Here is a 19,114-nt window from a genome sequence, read left to right as displayed (position 1 = left end):
CATATTTGAATTTTCCAACAACTTTTATAAAAGATTCAAATCTTAAAGCTCCGTTAAAAAGAGCAACAATATGTAGATATATATATGTATAATATTTGTAGACATGCTTCAAATATTTGTCGATGTCTATTCATATTTGAATTGTAAAAGACTTAAAAGGATTGCACTGTCTAGACGTCCTTAAGTACCTAAATATCTGTTCCAAGTATCGTTCACAGGAGATATTATTTTAAATATTTCCATCTTAAATTTTTGAATCACGAAAGCTTTTCTTCATCTAATCTTGATTAAATATAGATATCAGCGTGAATCGCTCTCTCGCAAAATGACGGTTAGTCTCGGCCATTTCTTAAATTAGCTACGTGACTAACGGGCGGCTGGAAAATTATAAATTTATTCTGTAAATTATTGTTGTTATATTTTTAACTTTGCCTATAAGCTATAATAATCAGTCAATCAATAAACCCTTCATAAATGTAGACTTAAGTGTTTTTTAGACATTCCATATCAAGAATGTAACGAGCGATAAGTTTTTATTCGTACGGACGTTTGTTTAACGCCTCGTTACAACTCGGCGTTGGCGGCTCTCGAGCGACGAACGTTTTAAAAATAGGTGTTATTCCGTTAGCCCCGCGCTTAAAATGTAACGCTGCGGGATAAAAAGCGTCGCGTTTTAAAAGCGATACCCTAAGTAAAGATATATGAAAATGCATTTTGTCAGGCGATTAAAAGCGCCCGTGTGTATGAGGGCTAAGGGTAAAAATATTATTATTTTTAGCCAAGTATTTGTAGCAAAAAGTTTTATAAAAGCGCAGCATGAATACCACGACCACACAGAAGACAGGCGTGAAGTGGAAGCAATTCCGCATTTCGTCTGATGAGTGTGCGTCCCGGAGACCTAATTTAGTCCTCTTCCCTTCCCATCCTTTTTCTTATAAGGAAAGGATGGGAAGTGGAAGTGTACTTTCCGGATAAGAGGATGCATGGGAAGGGAAAATATTTTCTTTCTGTGCATCATCTCCTCCGTCGAGTAAAGGTAGGCAACGCATATGCAATTGCGTATGTCTATAGGCAACGGTTACTTCGCTATTTCAGTGATTCCAGGTGGCCGCTCGCTCGTTTGCCACCTTATGATATAAAAAAAGCAAAACTTTATTAACTATTTCTGTTTATCCTATTTAAGTTAAATCAAATGGATGTATGAACATATCCATGTACCCATATTATAATTATATGCTGCCCAATGCCTTTTCCCTTGCGGAATTATTTATAGAGTCAAGTGAATTTTCACCTTTCTTAAGAATCCGTTTGATCTTGCTATTAGAAAGCGTAAACTCAATTGAAGCGTCCATATGGATTTTATTAAGCTTGTAATAGAAATCGTATTATAATATCTTATCTATTTGAATAAAAATGCGAGCAATTTTATGAGATATATTGCGATTATCACTTAAAAAGTAATAAAATGTTGTACTGAGTAATATTTTTTATGAATTTTTACGTTCTCAGTGTAATAAAAAACTTTACATTATTAGAGGATTAGGAAAATATTATAAATACGAATGGTTAGAAGAATGGATGGATGTTTATTAGAATACATCTCCAGAACAACCGCATGGACCTCGCTGAAATTTGGCATAGATGTAGAACATATTGTGGAAGAACATATAGGCGACTAATTATTTTTTTTTAATTACGCGAGGAAGGTGTCACGGGCGACAACTTGTATAATATAAATATCTATAAAATATATAATCTGTTAAGCCCAGTTTCCATTCATATTTTATACACAAATTGAAAATGATTCAGCGTAGCTATTGGCCCGAGATCGGATTCGGGATGCTATTATGAAATTGAATTTCGTTAGGATACATTCATACGGGTTTTTTTGGTTTAAAGAAATAAGATTTTATAATGTTTATATATATAGCTAAACCAAAAAAAACACGTGAAAGACCGAATAAATAAGTATAGACAAGTAAAAAGATTATTTTTTGTAGTTTACTTTCATTCATGTTTAACTCCGTTTATACAGCGCTCTATAGATAAAGGCAATTACCTGACTATTAGGAAATGTGGCGAAGGCTGACTGCACTTTGTGAAGCGCATGGTCCTGCTGGTGCGGTGGCGGAGGGCGGCCCTTGGGGAAATGGAAGCGGGGTATCACCCGCGCCGGCGCTCCGCTGCCTGCTGCGCCCCGCACCGTGCGCTGAAGCGTCGTGTGTGGAGGTGCTGATGATGCCTTTGTGGGTGTTGACGCTGCATAACTCTGGAAACAAAGAATTACGACGTAAATTAGATATTAGACGTAAATAGGATAGATATTGGTCATTTCTAGGTGTAATATTATATTATAGTGGTAAATTACAATATCTACCCGTGGGTTTCTGAAATCTAAATCTCCGTTTATAACATATTGTTATCTCTGTCGTGTTAAAAATAATAATAGGAATGACGATATATTTTTGTCTCAGAAACCCGTGATACGTAATGGAATGTATATACAAATATCTTACAATAGATTTTAATATTAATTTTTGTTCATCTCACTTTACTATATGTAAGTACATAAGATAAGTTGCTAAAATAAAACGATATTTTGAGCAGAGTTTTATAATTTATACGACAAATGGCTGAAAACAAAAGAGGCATTGTTTCATTGTTTTATTTTCCTGTTTGCACAGGACTGAGTGACGGTTTTCATATACGAAGGGGGGAATGTTTTGTTGTCATATTTGTCATGGAAATAAAACGTGTATTAGATTTGTTATACTTAAATTAGATTTTGGAATTGTTTCTTGTTCAATTTCTTATTTGTACAAGATCATGAACGAATGAAGAACACGCTGCATAAAATTTTAATCTTGAGAAAATTTAAAACGTCTCCCTAAAGCGTTACCGCAATGCGATAAACCTTGAACCCAAAATTTATTATTGAGAAAGTATAGTATCTTATAAAAATAATTTTACTAGCTGTCGACCACGACTCAGTACACGCAAAATTTAAAAAAAACATAATTAGCAGCCTATCTGTTCTTCCAGCCTAAGTTCTATATGTATGGCAAATATCATCGCGATCTGTTCAGCCGTTCTAAAGATACCTTCAAACAAACATAAATCCGTCCATCTAAACATTGGCATTTATAATATTAAGTAAGATAAGATAGTAAGATGGTTTTGTATAGGTGTTTCGGTAGTGGAAACCAAGCTTAAAAGTGAGCAATATGATAAAAATTCAATTTATAAAAGTCAAGTTATTTCCTTCACAATTTGTTTGCAAAGATGTCAGTAGCGTATGCATGCAATCTCTTTACATTCAATCTTTTAAAACATCTTGATTTTGGCGCACGTTATTTTCGTTACCTCTCCTTGGCCTACAATTTAGTTGACGTCAGGCAGCATGGCGGATATTTTTGTATTATCCACGTGCTATATAATTTACCATCGAGTTCAGTGCGCTTTCTATGCTATTAAAGTAATCACTAACTGGTAACTAGGTGCGAAACTTGGCAACATAGTTTGCCTTGAACGCCAGAAATACATCGGTTTGTTAACGATTCGAGTTAAAAGGATGACCTAAAATGATAAATCGTTTTATGAATTTTGCATTGCATGTATCTTCGCTATATAAGATGGAACAGGAGCTTCTGATTAATAAATAAACATTAAACATTATGAAATATACAAGCTTATGCCCGCGACTCCGCTGGCGTTAAATTAAAATGCTTATGTGTTCATCTAGACTATGTTCTATGTTTCCGTCAAGCTTTATCGAGATTCGTTTTGCCGTTCTGGAGATCCTTTCCAACAAACATCCAGTCTTCCATATATTCATTTAAACTTTGGTATTTATAATATCAGTAAGATAAACTTTTGTCGAAAAAGGTTTTAGTCTGTCACCTTTTAAAATGGCGGGAAAATTTCGAAAGCGTCACAATATTTGGACAAAACAGCGCCTCGCAAAAACACCGAAACATGTAAAATTGCTGTGTTTTTTCATATTATTAGTTCAGTTTTTGTATTTAATGTTTATTATACATACAAACAAAATTTCATTTAGTTTATTTGCGTTTAGTTTGAATTATCGTAACCTCGCCTTTGTTATTGTCTAGACAGAATGTATTAAGATCACATTGGACCTTGAATATGTAAGAAATCACACACTGCCTTCGGTTAAGTCACGTAAACAAAAACGTTAATAAATTTTATGTCTGCCATTATCTGGCAAAAGGCCGAGGGCTGAGTAAATATTACATATCAATATCTTTTCGACACATAAAAACTTTTACGCTCCGTTTGTTTGCTTGCAATGCAATCAATGACTTTGATCAACGTATTATTAAATCATTATTCAATTATCGTGGAAAGATATTAAGACTAGTTGTCGCCTGCGACCGACCGCACAGAATTAAAATAATTAGTAGCCTACGTGTTCTTCCAGACTATGTTTTATATATATGCCAAATTTCAACGAGACCCGTTACGCCGTTCTGATACCTTCAAACAAACATCCATCCATCTAAACATTCGCACTTATACTATACTTATATTAGTAAGATGATTTGTTTCCTTGACTAATTGTATTAACTTGAAAACTAAAAGGCACTAAAAGAAATATCAGTATTAAAAATAATAAAACATTAGCATGGTATGAGTAAAAACATGGAAGAAGAAAACATATTTTGGCGACGTTACTTATGTAAATGTGACCTGAGAACAAGATACTGATGAAAAATTTATCTTACTAATACTAAAATGGGAACGTTTAGTTGTATGGATGATTGGATGTTTGTCAGAAGGTATCTCTAGAACGGCTGCATGGATCTTGCTGAAATTTCACAAAGATAGAACATATTCTGAAGGACCCTTGGGCTACTAAGACACGGGCGAGCGCTACTTTGAAGTAGAATTATGTCTAATTATAAAGATAAGCGAATTCCTTGTCCACGTCTCATATAAAATCTAGAATTAACTTAATTTAACATAGAGTATGTTAAATTGCACCTGGTGCAGCAAAACCGCAATGCAGTAGACATTTCAGTTATTTGACTGCAAACAATTTAATTGCAAAATTTTAGTATGGGCACATGCTTATGCCAATATCATGAAATATATGATTTTCTAATCATTGCTTTCTGAGTGCCGAAATTGACACTTAAAAATTGGAGTGTCTGTTATATCTAAAAGAAAAAATAATTCATTACTTTGATGTATTTGCGTTGCCGATAACAAAAAAACACAAACGAATAGATAACCTCCTTCTTTTTGAAGTCGATTAAAAAACAATTATACTTAGTGTTAACCAAATAGTTTTGACAGTTGTTATTAAAATTAATTCGCAAAAGTTTCGATTTGTTTTTAATTTTATGACAAACCAATTCGCATTATTACAATAAATGAACAGTATAACAGTTGGTATTATGACTTTATTACCGGTTTGATTAACTTCGTAAACGTTTTAGTTTGAAGCGAGTCCGTCGAAGTTTTACGTCAATAAATCCGCGCCACCGGTTATTTGAAGTTTCTTCAACATTTAAAGTGAATAACTACCGCACTCTCGAAAAGACTTGATTATAATAATACCTATCATATAAATGCGAATGTTTTGATGGATGTTTGTTTGAAGGTATCTCCGGAACAGATCAACGGATCTGTAATTTGGCATAGATGTTGAACACAGTTTGGAAGCACACATAGGCTACTGGTTTTGTCTTTTTTTAAACGCGCGCGGAAGGAATCGCGGGCGACAGCTAGTAACTAAATAATACTTAGGTAAACTGTTTCACGTGTGTGAGTGAAAAACGCAGAGAAGCGCTGCAGCTTGGTTCACGGACGTTGGTACTTTATATATACCAATGACACATTGTCAAAAAAACTGATGAACTAAATTTACAATCGACCTTCAGAATTACGAACGAATTTATTCAATAAAATCTAAAAAGAAACCAGGGGTAAAAGAAAAAAAAACGGACATACAGTCGGACACTGTTTATTTACGATTCCAATGAGTCATACGACGGGATCATCATCGACTATAGCTTGTAATACAATTTGCAATGGATTCCGTCTATAATTATAAAGAACGGGATAGGACATGGCAAAGGGGGGTACGGGGCAGTGAGGGAGGGGGTCAGCTCGGGCGTCGTTCGACCACGTGGTATAAATAGTAGCACACGTACACACATACAGTACGTTATGTTGGCGCGCCCGCACGCTCGGCTCGCGCCAAATTGGGAAGCGGCAACGGCCGATAGATGCTGGGTACAATGAACATCAATCATGTATTTGCATTGGTTGAACTGACGAAACTGTACCCTAATTGCAATCGAGATTTTACTACGTTTAAGGAGGTTCGTAAAAGTATTTAGAGTCATGGTCTTTATGTTATTAGCTTCCAAGTTTTTAATGTCTTTAAATTGAGTATACTAAAATTATCTTATATTATAAACGCGAATGTTTGGATGGATTGTCTGTTAGATGGTAACGACGGAACGGCTCCATAGATCTCGCTGAAATTTAGCATAGATGTAGAACATAGTCTGAAGAACACATAGGTTACTAATTAAGTTTTTTTTGGTTTAAAAACTTAATGGTCTTTAAAATTGTCTTCAGACTTGTTTATATGTCTGTTAAGACTTAAGTAACTTCATAAGAAATTCATTTTTTTATACCATAAGGCAGTTTGTTAGGCCGGTAAGTTAACTTTAACGAGGTCGATCTTACAGCTGGTGTTTATTTATAAACTTTAATGATCACATGGCACTTAAATGACATCAACTAAAATGCAGCAAAAATAAATATATGTACGCATTCCCCTCATCATCATGAAAGACATTTTATCTAGTCGAGTAATTAGAGGTTGGTGCTGCTAATTCATTATGGCCACTCGAGACTATAAATGTTTTAAGTAGTTTCATAAAATCTTCATGACTTTCAACTATGTAACTTTTATGTGTGTTGTGGGACGACCCTTATAAATTATTCCATAGTTTAGATGTTAAATTTAGCTAAGTTTCATTTACTAACACTCTAACTGCCAACATTCAACTGCAGCTGCATTTAAGATACTAGTCACGATCTAAATAAAACAATATTAAACGCAAAACCTCGTCTAGTCCGCTAACAAGGAAATCAATTTACATGTCTGTGATGTTGTGTTTGTTTTGACTAAAATATTAGTACTCAAACCAAACTATGACTGCTTCTACGACTTTATAGACAAACAATTTCATTTATTTGCATAAAAGATGACTTAATGATGAAGGACTAAGTGAGAAAAAAAAATCTGCGTGTCTAGAGATTTAGTTAGGATAATTTTATTCCCATATATAATACTTGAGTCGGGACAATATATCCATGTTGTTTGATAACCTACAAGTATCTAGTCAACTAAAGATGAGTCTATCTCATTCTATAGCCTCAAATGTTTAGTTCTTTAGTTCGCATTCGGGAGCGCTACCGTGTTTTGTTTCCAGACTGTTTGAGCCAGCTGAGCGCGACGCGTTACCATGGCAACCATTGATCGCGCGCCATCTTGGATGCAGCCGTCTGCAAAAGCGTCTACCGACAGACCGACAGTAGCGTATATTGAATACAGTTATGCAGTAGTTAGGGAAACTTTTATTGAATGTTCCCGTGGCAAATTGAGTTGTCTATAACTGACGGGCAATTATGAACTTTAAATGCATACAAAATTTATCTTTACGTTTATTTTTTAGATTTTACGTTTGTTGTATGTAGTTTCAATTTGAAGATTACTTAAATAAGAACACTGATATGATAAAGGTTGTGCATTTGATTTTTAGATTCCATGTTCTTTATCTTATTGGCATAATAATCTCTTAAATGTATTCGAAGTTAATTAAGTCAAAATGGCCGTCGGCCAATAGAAACCTTGTTTACTTGAGAGTTTTTATCAAGTAAAGTTTATGTTTGAACAATTTGCAATTGCAAGAGCGTTGAGGTAAATTTATAAGAAAATTAAATTATAACTGTTATCCATGACTTGTTGCTTGTCGGTAGTTTAGTTTAATATGTCCGCATCTAAAGTGGTATTTGATAGTGGTTCTTGCGATACGGGCGATTATTACTAAAGTATTTGTTAGGTATTTTGTAAGTCGATGGAGGAGAGGACGCAGAGTAAGGGGAAATGTTATCTTCTCTCTTTCTTTCCAGCGTCGATGAAACGGATCTTCGCCACTTCGGCGAAATCTAGGCAAATGTTTCGTTTCGAATATGTGTGCTAATAACTAATTTATTAGATCTTACCTAGGTTAGCAATATACTATATGGCTGATATGTAACGAGAGATGCTACGATGCGCGACAATTGAATCGCAATCGATATCGTCCGCCATCGAGATTTCGCTTCACTACAGATATGCGGTAATTCCTACATCCTATAATCTACGCTTATATCCTACATGCTAGTATTATATTGGGTTATTAATACCTTATTTTGTCTTAATTTTTTTAACAAAATGAGAAGGGTTTATATAATACAATAGCTGTCGCCTAAGACTACCTACGCGGGATTAAAAAAAACCTTAATTAGTAGCCTATGTGTTCTTTCAAACTATGTTCTATATCTCTGCTAAATTTCAGCGAGATCGATCCTGCCGTTCTGGAGATACCTTCTAACAAACATCCATCCATCTAAACATTCGCATTTATGATATTAGCAAAACTACTATTGTTTTTAGTATGGTGTTCACTTTATCATCTCACCGTTAGTTCTTTTACTGCCGTTCTGGAGATACCTTCTAACAAACATCCATCATTAGTAAGATTTTTGTGTGCCATGTATTCGAATGACAAGTATTATATATAGAAATAGTTTTCTAATAATCTCGGATGCTGTTTTAATATTACCAAGTCAACGTGAAAGCTCACTAAGTGATATTCCAGTGACGTGACGTTGACGTCGACGTGGAAGCTGTGGAGTGAAATTTTAATGTTAATTTTCAAGCCATAAAAGGACGGTGCGGGATTTTCGATTCGGTCAAGGGCGTAACAGCACGTTGCAAATATATACTAATGCAAATTGATACCCTGTTGCTTGGTATTAAAGTTGCATTTACTATAAATGTTTACAGAAAATGTGGAAAACGCTTTGCCTTTCACGACTAGAGGCTCTCGGCGAAAGCTCGCCTTCAATTTACTTTGTAAAATTGAGCTTAACGTGTTTATCACGTTATTAAGAGGTTCTTTCATATCTTCACGGTTTTTCGTCATAAGGTACTGAGCACAGAACTTATTTCATTGTAAATAATTAGTAAAAAAAACAACTCTTTAACATTCTAAAAACAGTAAGGTAATGTAATTGAAGAAGGGTTAAGAAGAATGCAGAATGCCAAAGAACGTAGAAATATAGCTGAAGATAAAGTATTTTATGAAAAAGGACAATGTTGTCGAAAAATTGTAATATTTATTTTAACTTTATTACATATGAATTACTTCGTATTTTCTTAACTCTGTATTTTGTCGATTTGAAAATATATACAATTCTTGTCTAGAATCTTTACAAAACAATTCCAACGACGTAAAAGATATATTAATTTTAAAATGTAATACGAAAGTATCGGTCGCCTTGAAAAAAACTAAGGTTTTGTCATTTTCAAAAAGTACGAGATACAATAAAATACAGGGTAATTCTATGGTCAAAATTTGATGTACGATTATTTATTTAGAGACTGTATGAAATCAAATATTGTGTTAACAATACGTGGTTCAATGTTCACTAACTGGCAAAAATATCTTTTATTAAACAAACCTTGAAATCCAAATAAAGAGAATAATAATTTTCGTAAATATGCTCGAATTCATACCAACATAATGTTTTACTTTTTAATTTTTTAACACAAAGAATAATAAATTTAAAGCTTAGCTTGACAGCTCCGTTGTATTCTTGGTGTGAACTTGTGGACCACAACGACGCGTTAAATGAATAAAAAAGGTTTAAAGTACTATTATTTTGGTTAATGAATCTGTGACAGACAATCCAAAGAGAACACTGAACCTTTATTTAACTGTAATTTCTCACTGCCACAAACGTCTACTAAACCATTTGTTCATATCTCGTATAAAACGTGTAAAGTATAAAACACAATGGTTAGAGATGTCAAATCTACGAATCTGGAATGCCAAGATGTTCTTTGGAAGACTCCTCATGGTATATCTGATAAAGGCCCTCGGCAAGGCCTGGTCATTGACACTAAAAGGACTAGGCGACACGTCGTTTAAGTAACGAAATCCTTACTCATATTATAAATGCGAAAGTAACTCTGTTTGTCTGTCTGTCTTCTTTCACACAAAAACTACTGAACCGATTTAAATGAATCTAGTACCCAGATAGTCTAGACCCTGGGGAAGGACATAGGCTACTTTTTAACGCGAAAAGGGGTTGTAAGGAGTTGAAATTTTTTTTAGTTACAATTTGATATAAATAAATATGTCATTAAATATTTGTAAATAATTTACCTTTAACGGTGCAAAATAAAATTGAAAGTTTGTTTTAGAAAATGTGAGGTTCATGTAAATATTTTGTGAGTTTAATATGTTTTGTTGTTATGTATTATAAGTGTAATTAAAATAAATGGCCTAGATAATTAAAATGCTAAAAGACAGTATTTCGCGCGGACGAAGTCGCGGACACAGCTAGTATAATTATAATATATTTACCATTTAGTAGTAATCATGAACGTTTGACGTCACACAGTGTTACCGTTAAAATGCAGTAAAATACGTAAATAGATACATACATAAGTTAATGATGAATTAAAAATGATATAACAGGATGAATATTTTAAACACGAAATATATTATAAATATAAATTCCCTGCCAATTATGTTGACTATTCAATGGAGCAACAAAAAGCGTTGAGTTGCGTTAGCAATGTTCAAAGGAAAAAGGGTTTGACAACGCTGATTTATGAACGAATTTACTTTACGTACACAACTTTGACAAACTTCCAGACCTCCAGACCCTTTTTAAATTATTATTTAGATTAAAAGAGAATCCTTCATTTGACTTTTTGACCTTATTTTTTTACTTTTTGTTTTTATGTAGGTTTAACTTTAATAATTTTACAAATTTATTAAATATAGAAATATTTATAAGCATAAAGTTTAAGCAAACTACATTTTTCGTAATTTAAAAAGAAGTCTCACCTATATTTCTATGCTGTAATTCTTGTAAAGGATTGTTAAAAGTACTGTATTCTCATATTCAAGGAAAATATGGGCGCACGTAATATCCTGGAAACAAAACCTTCATTATGTTTTTGCATTTTAGGACTGGAACGTTTCTGCACAATGGAAAAGCTCACGATATTCATGACTTTTGGTAGCATTTACTTTTTATGCATTAATAATTGTTATTTAAATTTTTTTTTTAAATTCAAACATTATGTCGCTATGAGTTTTATAATTTAAAAGTTTTGGACGCGACTGTACTTTGGTATATTGTTCAGACATATATGTAGTAAACATATAAATAAAGCCACAATTGTGTACATTTCGCTACAATAGTACAAGTTCCAGACAAGTTCATGAGAGTGGTGGCGACTGAAAATAAAGTTGGAACTATACGTAAACTTCATCGTACTCGTTTTTCTTATCCGCAAAGTTGTATCGTTAAATTATTTTTATCGCTGCAAGTAGTGCCAGTAATATAGATGTGTTTAAATCAATAAATTTTGATTACATAGAATTAATTTCATTTCATAAAAAAAAGCAATTGCAGATGACTATGAGTTGCGATCGCTGCGGTATTTCAGTATATTCAGGTGACCGTTTATTCATTTACCACCTTATAATAAAAAAGAGGAATAAAAAAATCGATATTATTGTTATTTTTTAAAGAGTCATAAGCTGTACAGTTACAAATAAAAAAAAATAACACAAAAAAAACGTTTACCGACTTGCTACAGTGCCAGCTATAAATAAAATAATGAATAGGAAAAAAAAACAAATCTTCGTCAAGGCGACTTCCTCGAGCGAAGCACGTTTTCAGTTGCACAACATCTCGCATTTCACAATTCGTCGCGTAGATATGGCGCGTACGAAATGATAAGACACAGGTAGCGGGGCAACGCCCTTTATCAACGCCACGTTCGTTTGTATTGTGTAATAGACGATTAAAATATTACTAGCCAGTGTTTATTTCTTTTTAATATAAATGGTACAATCAAATGTTTACCAGCCAGTTCTAAGAATTATTTTATTATAGTAATTTAGTCTGTTCTGTGATAAATTCGGTTTAAAAGTATAAATGCATGTTATGTCTTAGTTATATAGGCAGAAAAAATAAATAAAAGTACATACTAAAAATGAAACATCTTAAACGGTTAAACACAAGCTTTTATGATTAAAAAGTACTGACGTAACAAAGTTTAGCACGAAAAAGTTAATATTGTTTTCATAAAAGCAGATCCCAGTTGGGAACTTACTTAAAATTTACATCCCTTGAATTTGTGCATAGTTGCAAAATTTTCATCATTTATCTTTTCACGCAAATGTTTTTTACATCTATGGTTTTGATTGTTATTGTTTAGTCTTTGGTGCGGTTCTGGGGAGTGGTTATTTAGGTCATGATGCAAAGGTCGCTTCGATCATCCATATCGCCCATTCTTCTTGTGCCATTGTTCAAAATACACAATTACTTATATGTTTACGTCACTTATAGATTACATATGTGAATTAATAAATGGCATGGTATATGATTACATCTTTCTAGAATTTTCCAGATGAAACCTCAACGAAGTTAACATTACTTGTTTATTTTTAAATTAAAAATATTTTTATACTCAGTAGTCTACGACTTCGTGAGCTTTATTCTATTTTGATATTACATACAGACATTCCAATTTTATTCATCTGTATGGATTAATTTCGGATTTTCAATATATCAATATCAGCATTTTGCTAAGTAAAATCTAACTTTTTGGAGACGGATTCAAGTTTATCAAATTAAATAATTTCGTAGGTAAATTTTTAGTTGCTATTATTAAAATGGTTGCTAAGACGATAAAACATTTTAGAAAGCAATAAATGAGTCTTTGTGTGGAGTTTCGAAGAAATGAAACTGTATATTTTTAATAAAGACAGCACTGTTAAAAAAGGACGAGTTGTGAATACATTACTGCAATGTTTGTCGTCTTGCACAAAATAAAAGAATATAAAATTATTATAGAATCCTTCGCATTTTGCTTCCAAAAAAAGAGATGACAATATGTCTTTCTACAAATATTCCACCAGTGTAAACTGACAAGAATACAGTTGGGATGAGCAGCGTATGGGAAACTCTTCACATCGCCAATTCCACAGAGTCTAAAGACTAAAGCCTTCGACCAGTTCCTGGAGACCACGGGTCGGCAAACGTAGTGTAGGACATCCTCAGACTCGGTGGAGCGGTGATCTTCGCAGGGCAGCTGGCAAGAGCTGGAAGAGAGTGGCCGAGGATCGTGCTCAGTGGCGTACCATGGGAAAGGCCTATGTCCAGCAGAGGACGAGTATAGGCTGATGATGATGATGAAACTGACCGTATAAGTATTTTGTAGTAAAAAAACGTAACACCCTATGAACAACACAGGGAAGGGAAGTATTTACCACTTGAAGATTATCTTAAACGGACACCAAGTGAACAGATAAGACATATTATGGGACTGACAAGTTCATACGGACCAACGTCCCTATAAAAAAAGACAAGACATATTCGTAAAACTTCCGTCTCTTAAGTGTATTTCTTCTAGCCTTATCTGAAGCACAAACAAAATCTAATATTACACGTGTAAATATTTGTTAAAGCAGTACTAAAAGAACAAAAATATTTGGTGGTGCCTTACTAAGTTGATTTGAAATTTTATTCCTTTTAAAATCGCTACAATTTTTCCAACCAGTACGTTTGTAACAATAATATCATGCCTATCATATCTAAGTTTATCTATTTCCATCTTAAAGTTTATGAATAAATGTACACGGCAGTATCGTGTTAAAACATTGAGTAAAAATTCTTAAGTTATTTTTCCAGTCTTTACCATGTCGTAGAGCAAAGGGGCTCATAAAAATAAGTAGTTCCTTCCTATTTCCGAGAGCTCCGTTATAGATGAGCATCGTCCTGTCTTGTGACGTGCATTGTAATGATGTATTTTTATGGAAGAAGTAAATGAACTAACGGTACAAGTGATAAAGTGAACACCATACTAAAAACAACAGTAGTTTTTTCTAATATTATAAATGCCAATGTTTAGATGGATGTTTTTTAGAAGTTATCTCCAGAACGGGCTGAACGGATTTCAATGAAATTTGGCATACATATAGAACATGGAATAACACATAGGCTACTTCTTCTTCTTGAGGTGCCTCTCCGACTAACGATGGTTGGCCATCAGTTCTCCATATTTTCTGTTGTTGTGTTGTACGAGGCGAAATAGTTGGGCGGCACTCGCAACCCCTGCCCATTCTCGGATGTTGGCTACTAATAAATTCTTTTAACACATTTTTTAAAACATAGGCTACTAATTATTTTTTTTTAATTCCGCGCGGACGGAGTCACGGGCGACAACTAGTAAAGTTATAACTGCGTAAGTGATAGTAGTCCCTACAGCCGATCTACGCTTTTTTTGGGAAGGTCGTACAGAGAATAAGAGAGAAAAGGAAAGCAAGATTAGATAAATGAAAAAGAACCAGATTTTGTAATCTTCATCTCTTTAATAACATGTTATTTCTTGTTATTATAGCAGAGAATGACTTTAATAACGTAAGAGGATAAATAGATATTTGTTTACTTTAATTTTTTATTTATTATTCTATAAACAATACTAGTTATTGCTATTCAAAGTCGCTATGACGTAATTTTAGAAAGTGGCATAGTAAAAACATGTGTCTGTTTTAACATATTATAAATAATACTCTCTAAGTATGGAATATGTAATCTTACTAATATTATAAATGCGAATGTTTGGATGGATGGATGGATGTTTGAAGGTATCACAGCTGCTGAACGGATCTCGATGAAATTCGGTATACATATAGAACATAGTCTGGAAGAACTAGTAGGCATTCAGTACTGATTATGTTTTTTTTAATAACGCGCGGACATGGCCGCGAGCGACAGCTGGTTATGGAATATGTAACGTTGTTGATGGTAATTTAAATACATAACTTAAGATATTTAAATTTTTTAAATGTCTTATGAATTTAATAGTTTAGTTTCGGGACTGATATCTTCTTGTATCTTATGATCACTTGTCCAAAGATGCGTGTTTTTATTGCTATTCACGTGATAAATAAGTCCAGATTAATTAAATAACTACTTCAACTTATATTAAATGTATTATTTTATATTTCTACGTAGGTGAGGATTGCTGTTCCAAAGTTATACCTGTAACAAGAAACGTCATTTTGTTAAAAACGTTAAACACAGTTTTTGAGAGCGAACTTTTTTATATTCAGCTTTTATTAATAGGTAAGAGATAAAACTTTATTTCAAACTTAATCTTATTTATCTAATTGTAATTAATTTCTGACAAATTCATTGAAATACTGCACATATATGTGTATTTCAAAATTAAACAAAACTTGCTTAATATGCACAACTTGTAACCACTTTGATATCGAATTCAAATAATGTAGTAAGATCTTACTTAACTTTGTACAGATAAATTTATTTGTATAATTACTGATAAAGAAAGAAATTAAGTTATATAAGTTAATAAATAAAGGTTATAAGATTGTTCGACATGGAGTGTCCACTAAAGTGGACATATTTAAAGATAATTATATTTTTATCGATAATTGTAAGTAAAAAAAAGATTATTAATGCAACTCAAAAAAACCTAAAATAATTTTAAGTAAACATGTTTTTTAATTACAGATTAGTCAAGCTTCAAGCGAAAACACGGCACAAGGAGCACCGACTCCACAAAATCAAGCAGTTTACAAACAGTGTGCTACAGAAACGCCTAACAACCATCCACAATCGCCTACACCGCAGCTACTAAACTCATTGCTAACGATAGCTGCAGCCAATGGAGTACTACCTGAAATTCTTACAAAGATACAACCACTCGGAATAACACCGCCAGAAATAACAACACAAGTACAAGAAGTTCAGAAGACTGTTAGTACAGCGCCAATGCAGCAATATCAACATGAAACTGTCCGACCGGCTCCACAAATGGTCCCGACATCCCACACAAAACCAGGACCTCCCCTCCAATTTTCTCCAGTACATCCAACCACAATACCACCCGAAGTACCACCACTGGTTATATCACCAGGTTTAAATCAAATCACTCAACAAAATAATCCATTCATACCACCAATTCATCAGTTTGTTCAACCACCACCTCCTGTATTGCATACTCAGCCTAAAGAAGAAGTATGTAATTGTCCTGAACCAGTAGTAATGTCGGGTCAAGTCCCAATTGGTCCTACGGTTCTACCGATGGTGAATGCACCAATCGAATTTACAAGGAGTTTAGCCAATGAGCCAATGTATGCTAACTCTGTTTTGACTACTGGAAATGGTCAAACGATTCCAGTTAATTTACAGATTTCCATACCACCACCTAATGTGGAAGCGCCGCGAATTACGTTTATCAATGCAGCTCTACCAACACCGTCGACTGAGAGTTACCCATCTGCACAAATCAATCCTTATTCTTATTCTAATTGGTATCCATACGGGTACCCACAATTTAATCCACCGCAGCAAATCATAGTAAAGAAAAAGAAAACTTCATTAAAGGAATGGTTGCCTTTAATTATTTTAGCCATGTTCAACAATGACCGAGGAAGCTGTAATAATGGATGTTGCCGATCTTGCAAATCTGGAAGAGGCAATGTACCAGTACCATTTCCTATACCGATTCCAACGAATAATCCTATCATAAACACAGGACCTTCCCACCATAGATCATCGCGTAAACGAGGACACCATAGTGATGAATATGAAGATGATTGGCTTGAATAATTCTTATAATGAGTCCTGCATCACTAGTATCAATAAGTAATTTATTCTAGTTACAAATATAAATTAATATTCATTTAAAATGATCGTTGTAAAATTTTATTTCACTTCAACGTGCCGTTTTAGCCGAAATAGGTAGTTACGAACGGTTAGTTATGGTACGAAAAAGTTTGCACAATCATCTTCGCATCAGGAATCACTTTAGTTACTGCCTATAGTTTTTGTAATATACAAGTGTAATGCTCTGATTTTGCTCAAAAGTTTAAAAACATTCTTAGTCACATAACATCCCTATCATATTCAGTTTGTGGCAATTGGCTTGAAAATTACAGATTGAATCGTTTTGGATTCAAGTCTTTTGGACAATATATATCAAAGGTTGAAACAGATTTTCGTTTGCAATATCCCCATACAACAATCGAAGTAATAATAAGCATTTTTTGAATATGACATTGACGATACAATAAGCATTGTGATGTTGGAATCTGATTAATCGCTATGACTTTGACTATTACATGGGAATGATGAAAAAATTTAATTGTTCATAGCAAAATATTTTCCAGATGAAATTATGAAAAAAATTCATAGAACGTATGAGATTTTATCTACATTTATGAGATTAACCAAGAGTTTGGTCAGTACTAGTAAAAAAAAAAATAAAGCAGACTATTTAAGAGTGTTTTTTTAATTTAAATCTTGAGAGCATATATTTAATGTCTAATATATTTAAGGTTGAAGCATTAAGATTCGAAGGTCGCATAACTTAAGACAATTGACAATAGTAATGTTATCAAATTCTAACGTTAGCTTGATCTTTTTCTAAGTTCTGCAGCGTGCGTTTGCAACTGCCGAAACACTAGAAAAACATACCATTGTCACTCTCATTATCTTCGAGAAAAAAACGTAGACCATGTTTTTTGTACAGGTTTTTTTAGCTTAGAAACGCACAGTTACGGATTTAGTCTAACAACATAAATCGTAATTAGATGTAAAAAATTGCGTAATTACGGAATTGCGGAATTAAAAAAGAACTTAATTAGTAGCCTATGTGTTCTTCCAGACTATCCTGCATTTGTGCCAAATTTCATCAAGATTCATTGACCAGTTCTAGAGATACCTTGTAACAAACATCCATCCATCTAAACTTTCGTATTTATAATATTAGTAAGATAAGGTGCATTTCTAAGTAATACACCGCTGACTTTATTTACCAATATACGTTTGATTTGAAATAAACATATCAAAACTTGGTATCTAAACATCCAACACGTGAGATAAAGTCATGAATACATGATGTAATTGCCTTAGATTAGATAAAATCGGTTCAATCTCGTGATGCAATATTTTGAAGTTATAATATGGAAAGTATAAAATTGAAAATGTTTATATTTCACCAGCACTTACGCCAACAGTTGGTTTACAAGATGAATCATACACTTTAATATCTAAATCTTATTTTAGAATAACGTAACACTCTAATAACTATGCGGAATCTACTTGGAACTTGTGTAATATTTGTTATAATCCTTTATTGTTTTCATGTAAGTTAAACTTAGATTTCGTATTTGATATACAAAAAGAAACACTGCAATAAACTTGCAAAATACGCGCTTCTCGTGGAGTTTAAACCATAGCACCTACGAGTATTACTACTAGTGTTTGTTACTTATCTGTTTTTAGTAATTTAAAAAACTAGTTATAACCGGTTTTCTTTTGTTTTAGGAGGTATCATCACAAGCTATAAGTCCCATAGGATATGGATCTCCAACGGTCTACTCTCAGAGCGACGAAGACCTCGGCTTGTTGCTAACAATACTAATGCTAGCTGGAAGAAATAAAAACGGTGGAACGACATGTGGTTGCTGCAATTGTTGTTCAGATAATTCCCATAACATTCCAATACCCTTTCCTATACCATTCCCGACTAATAACCCGATAGTTAACCGACATTATGATGAGTATGATGACGACGATGATGATGATGAAGATGATAGTAATGAAGAATTAAACAAAACCGTACTAAAAGGTGATAAAGGAAAGTATAAAGGGGCAACAGGCAATGGAGCTACTATTATACAAGAAATAGAAGTCGAACAAGAAGCAGAAGGAGAGTCAGATGATGCACAAACAAAAAATAGATAAT

General features: G+C 33.5%; 1 protein-coding gene across 1 annotated transcript in view; it reads right to left on the bottom strand.

The window, feature by feature from the left end:
- The window catches only part of LOC106117298 (uncharacterized), an 83,851-nt gene that overhangs the window by 20,055 nt on the left and 44,682 nt on the right, over positions 1-19,114 (bottom strand). The window contains exon 2 of the mRNA XM_013311538.1: positions 2,060-2,269. Coding sequence (XP_013166992.1) covers positions 2,060-2,269 — 210 coding nt within the window. The remainder of the gene's footprint in view (positions 1-2,059; positions 2,270-19,114) is intronic.

The sequence above is a fragment of the Papilio xuthus genome, unplaced genomic scaffold (genome assembly GCF_000836235.2).
Source record: "Papilio xuthus unplaced genomic scaffold, Pxut_1.1 DF827680.1, whole genome shotgun sequence".
Lineage (NCBI taxonomy): Eukaryota > Metazoa > Arthropoda > Insecta > Lepidoptera > Papilionidae > Papilio > Papilio xuthus.
The sequence above is the reverse complement of the archived record's forward strand: the minus strand, read 5'-3'. Positions and strand labels throughout refer to the sequence as shown.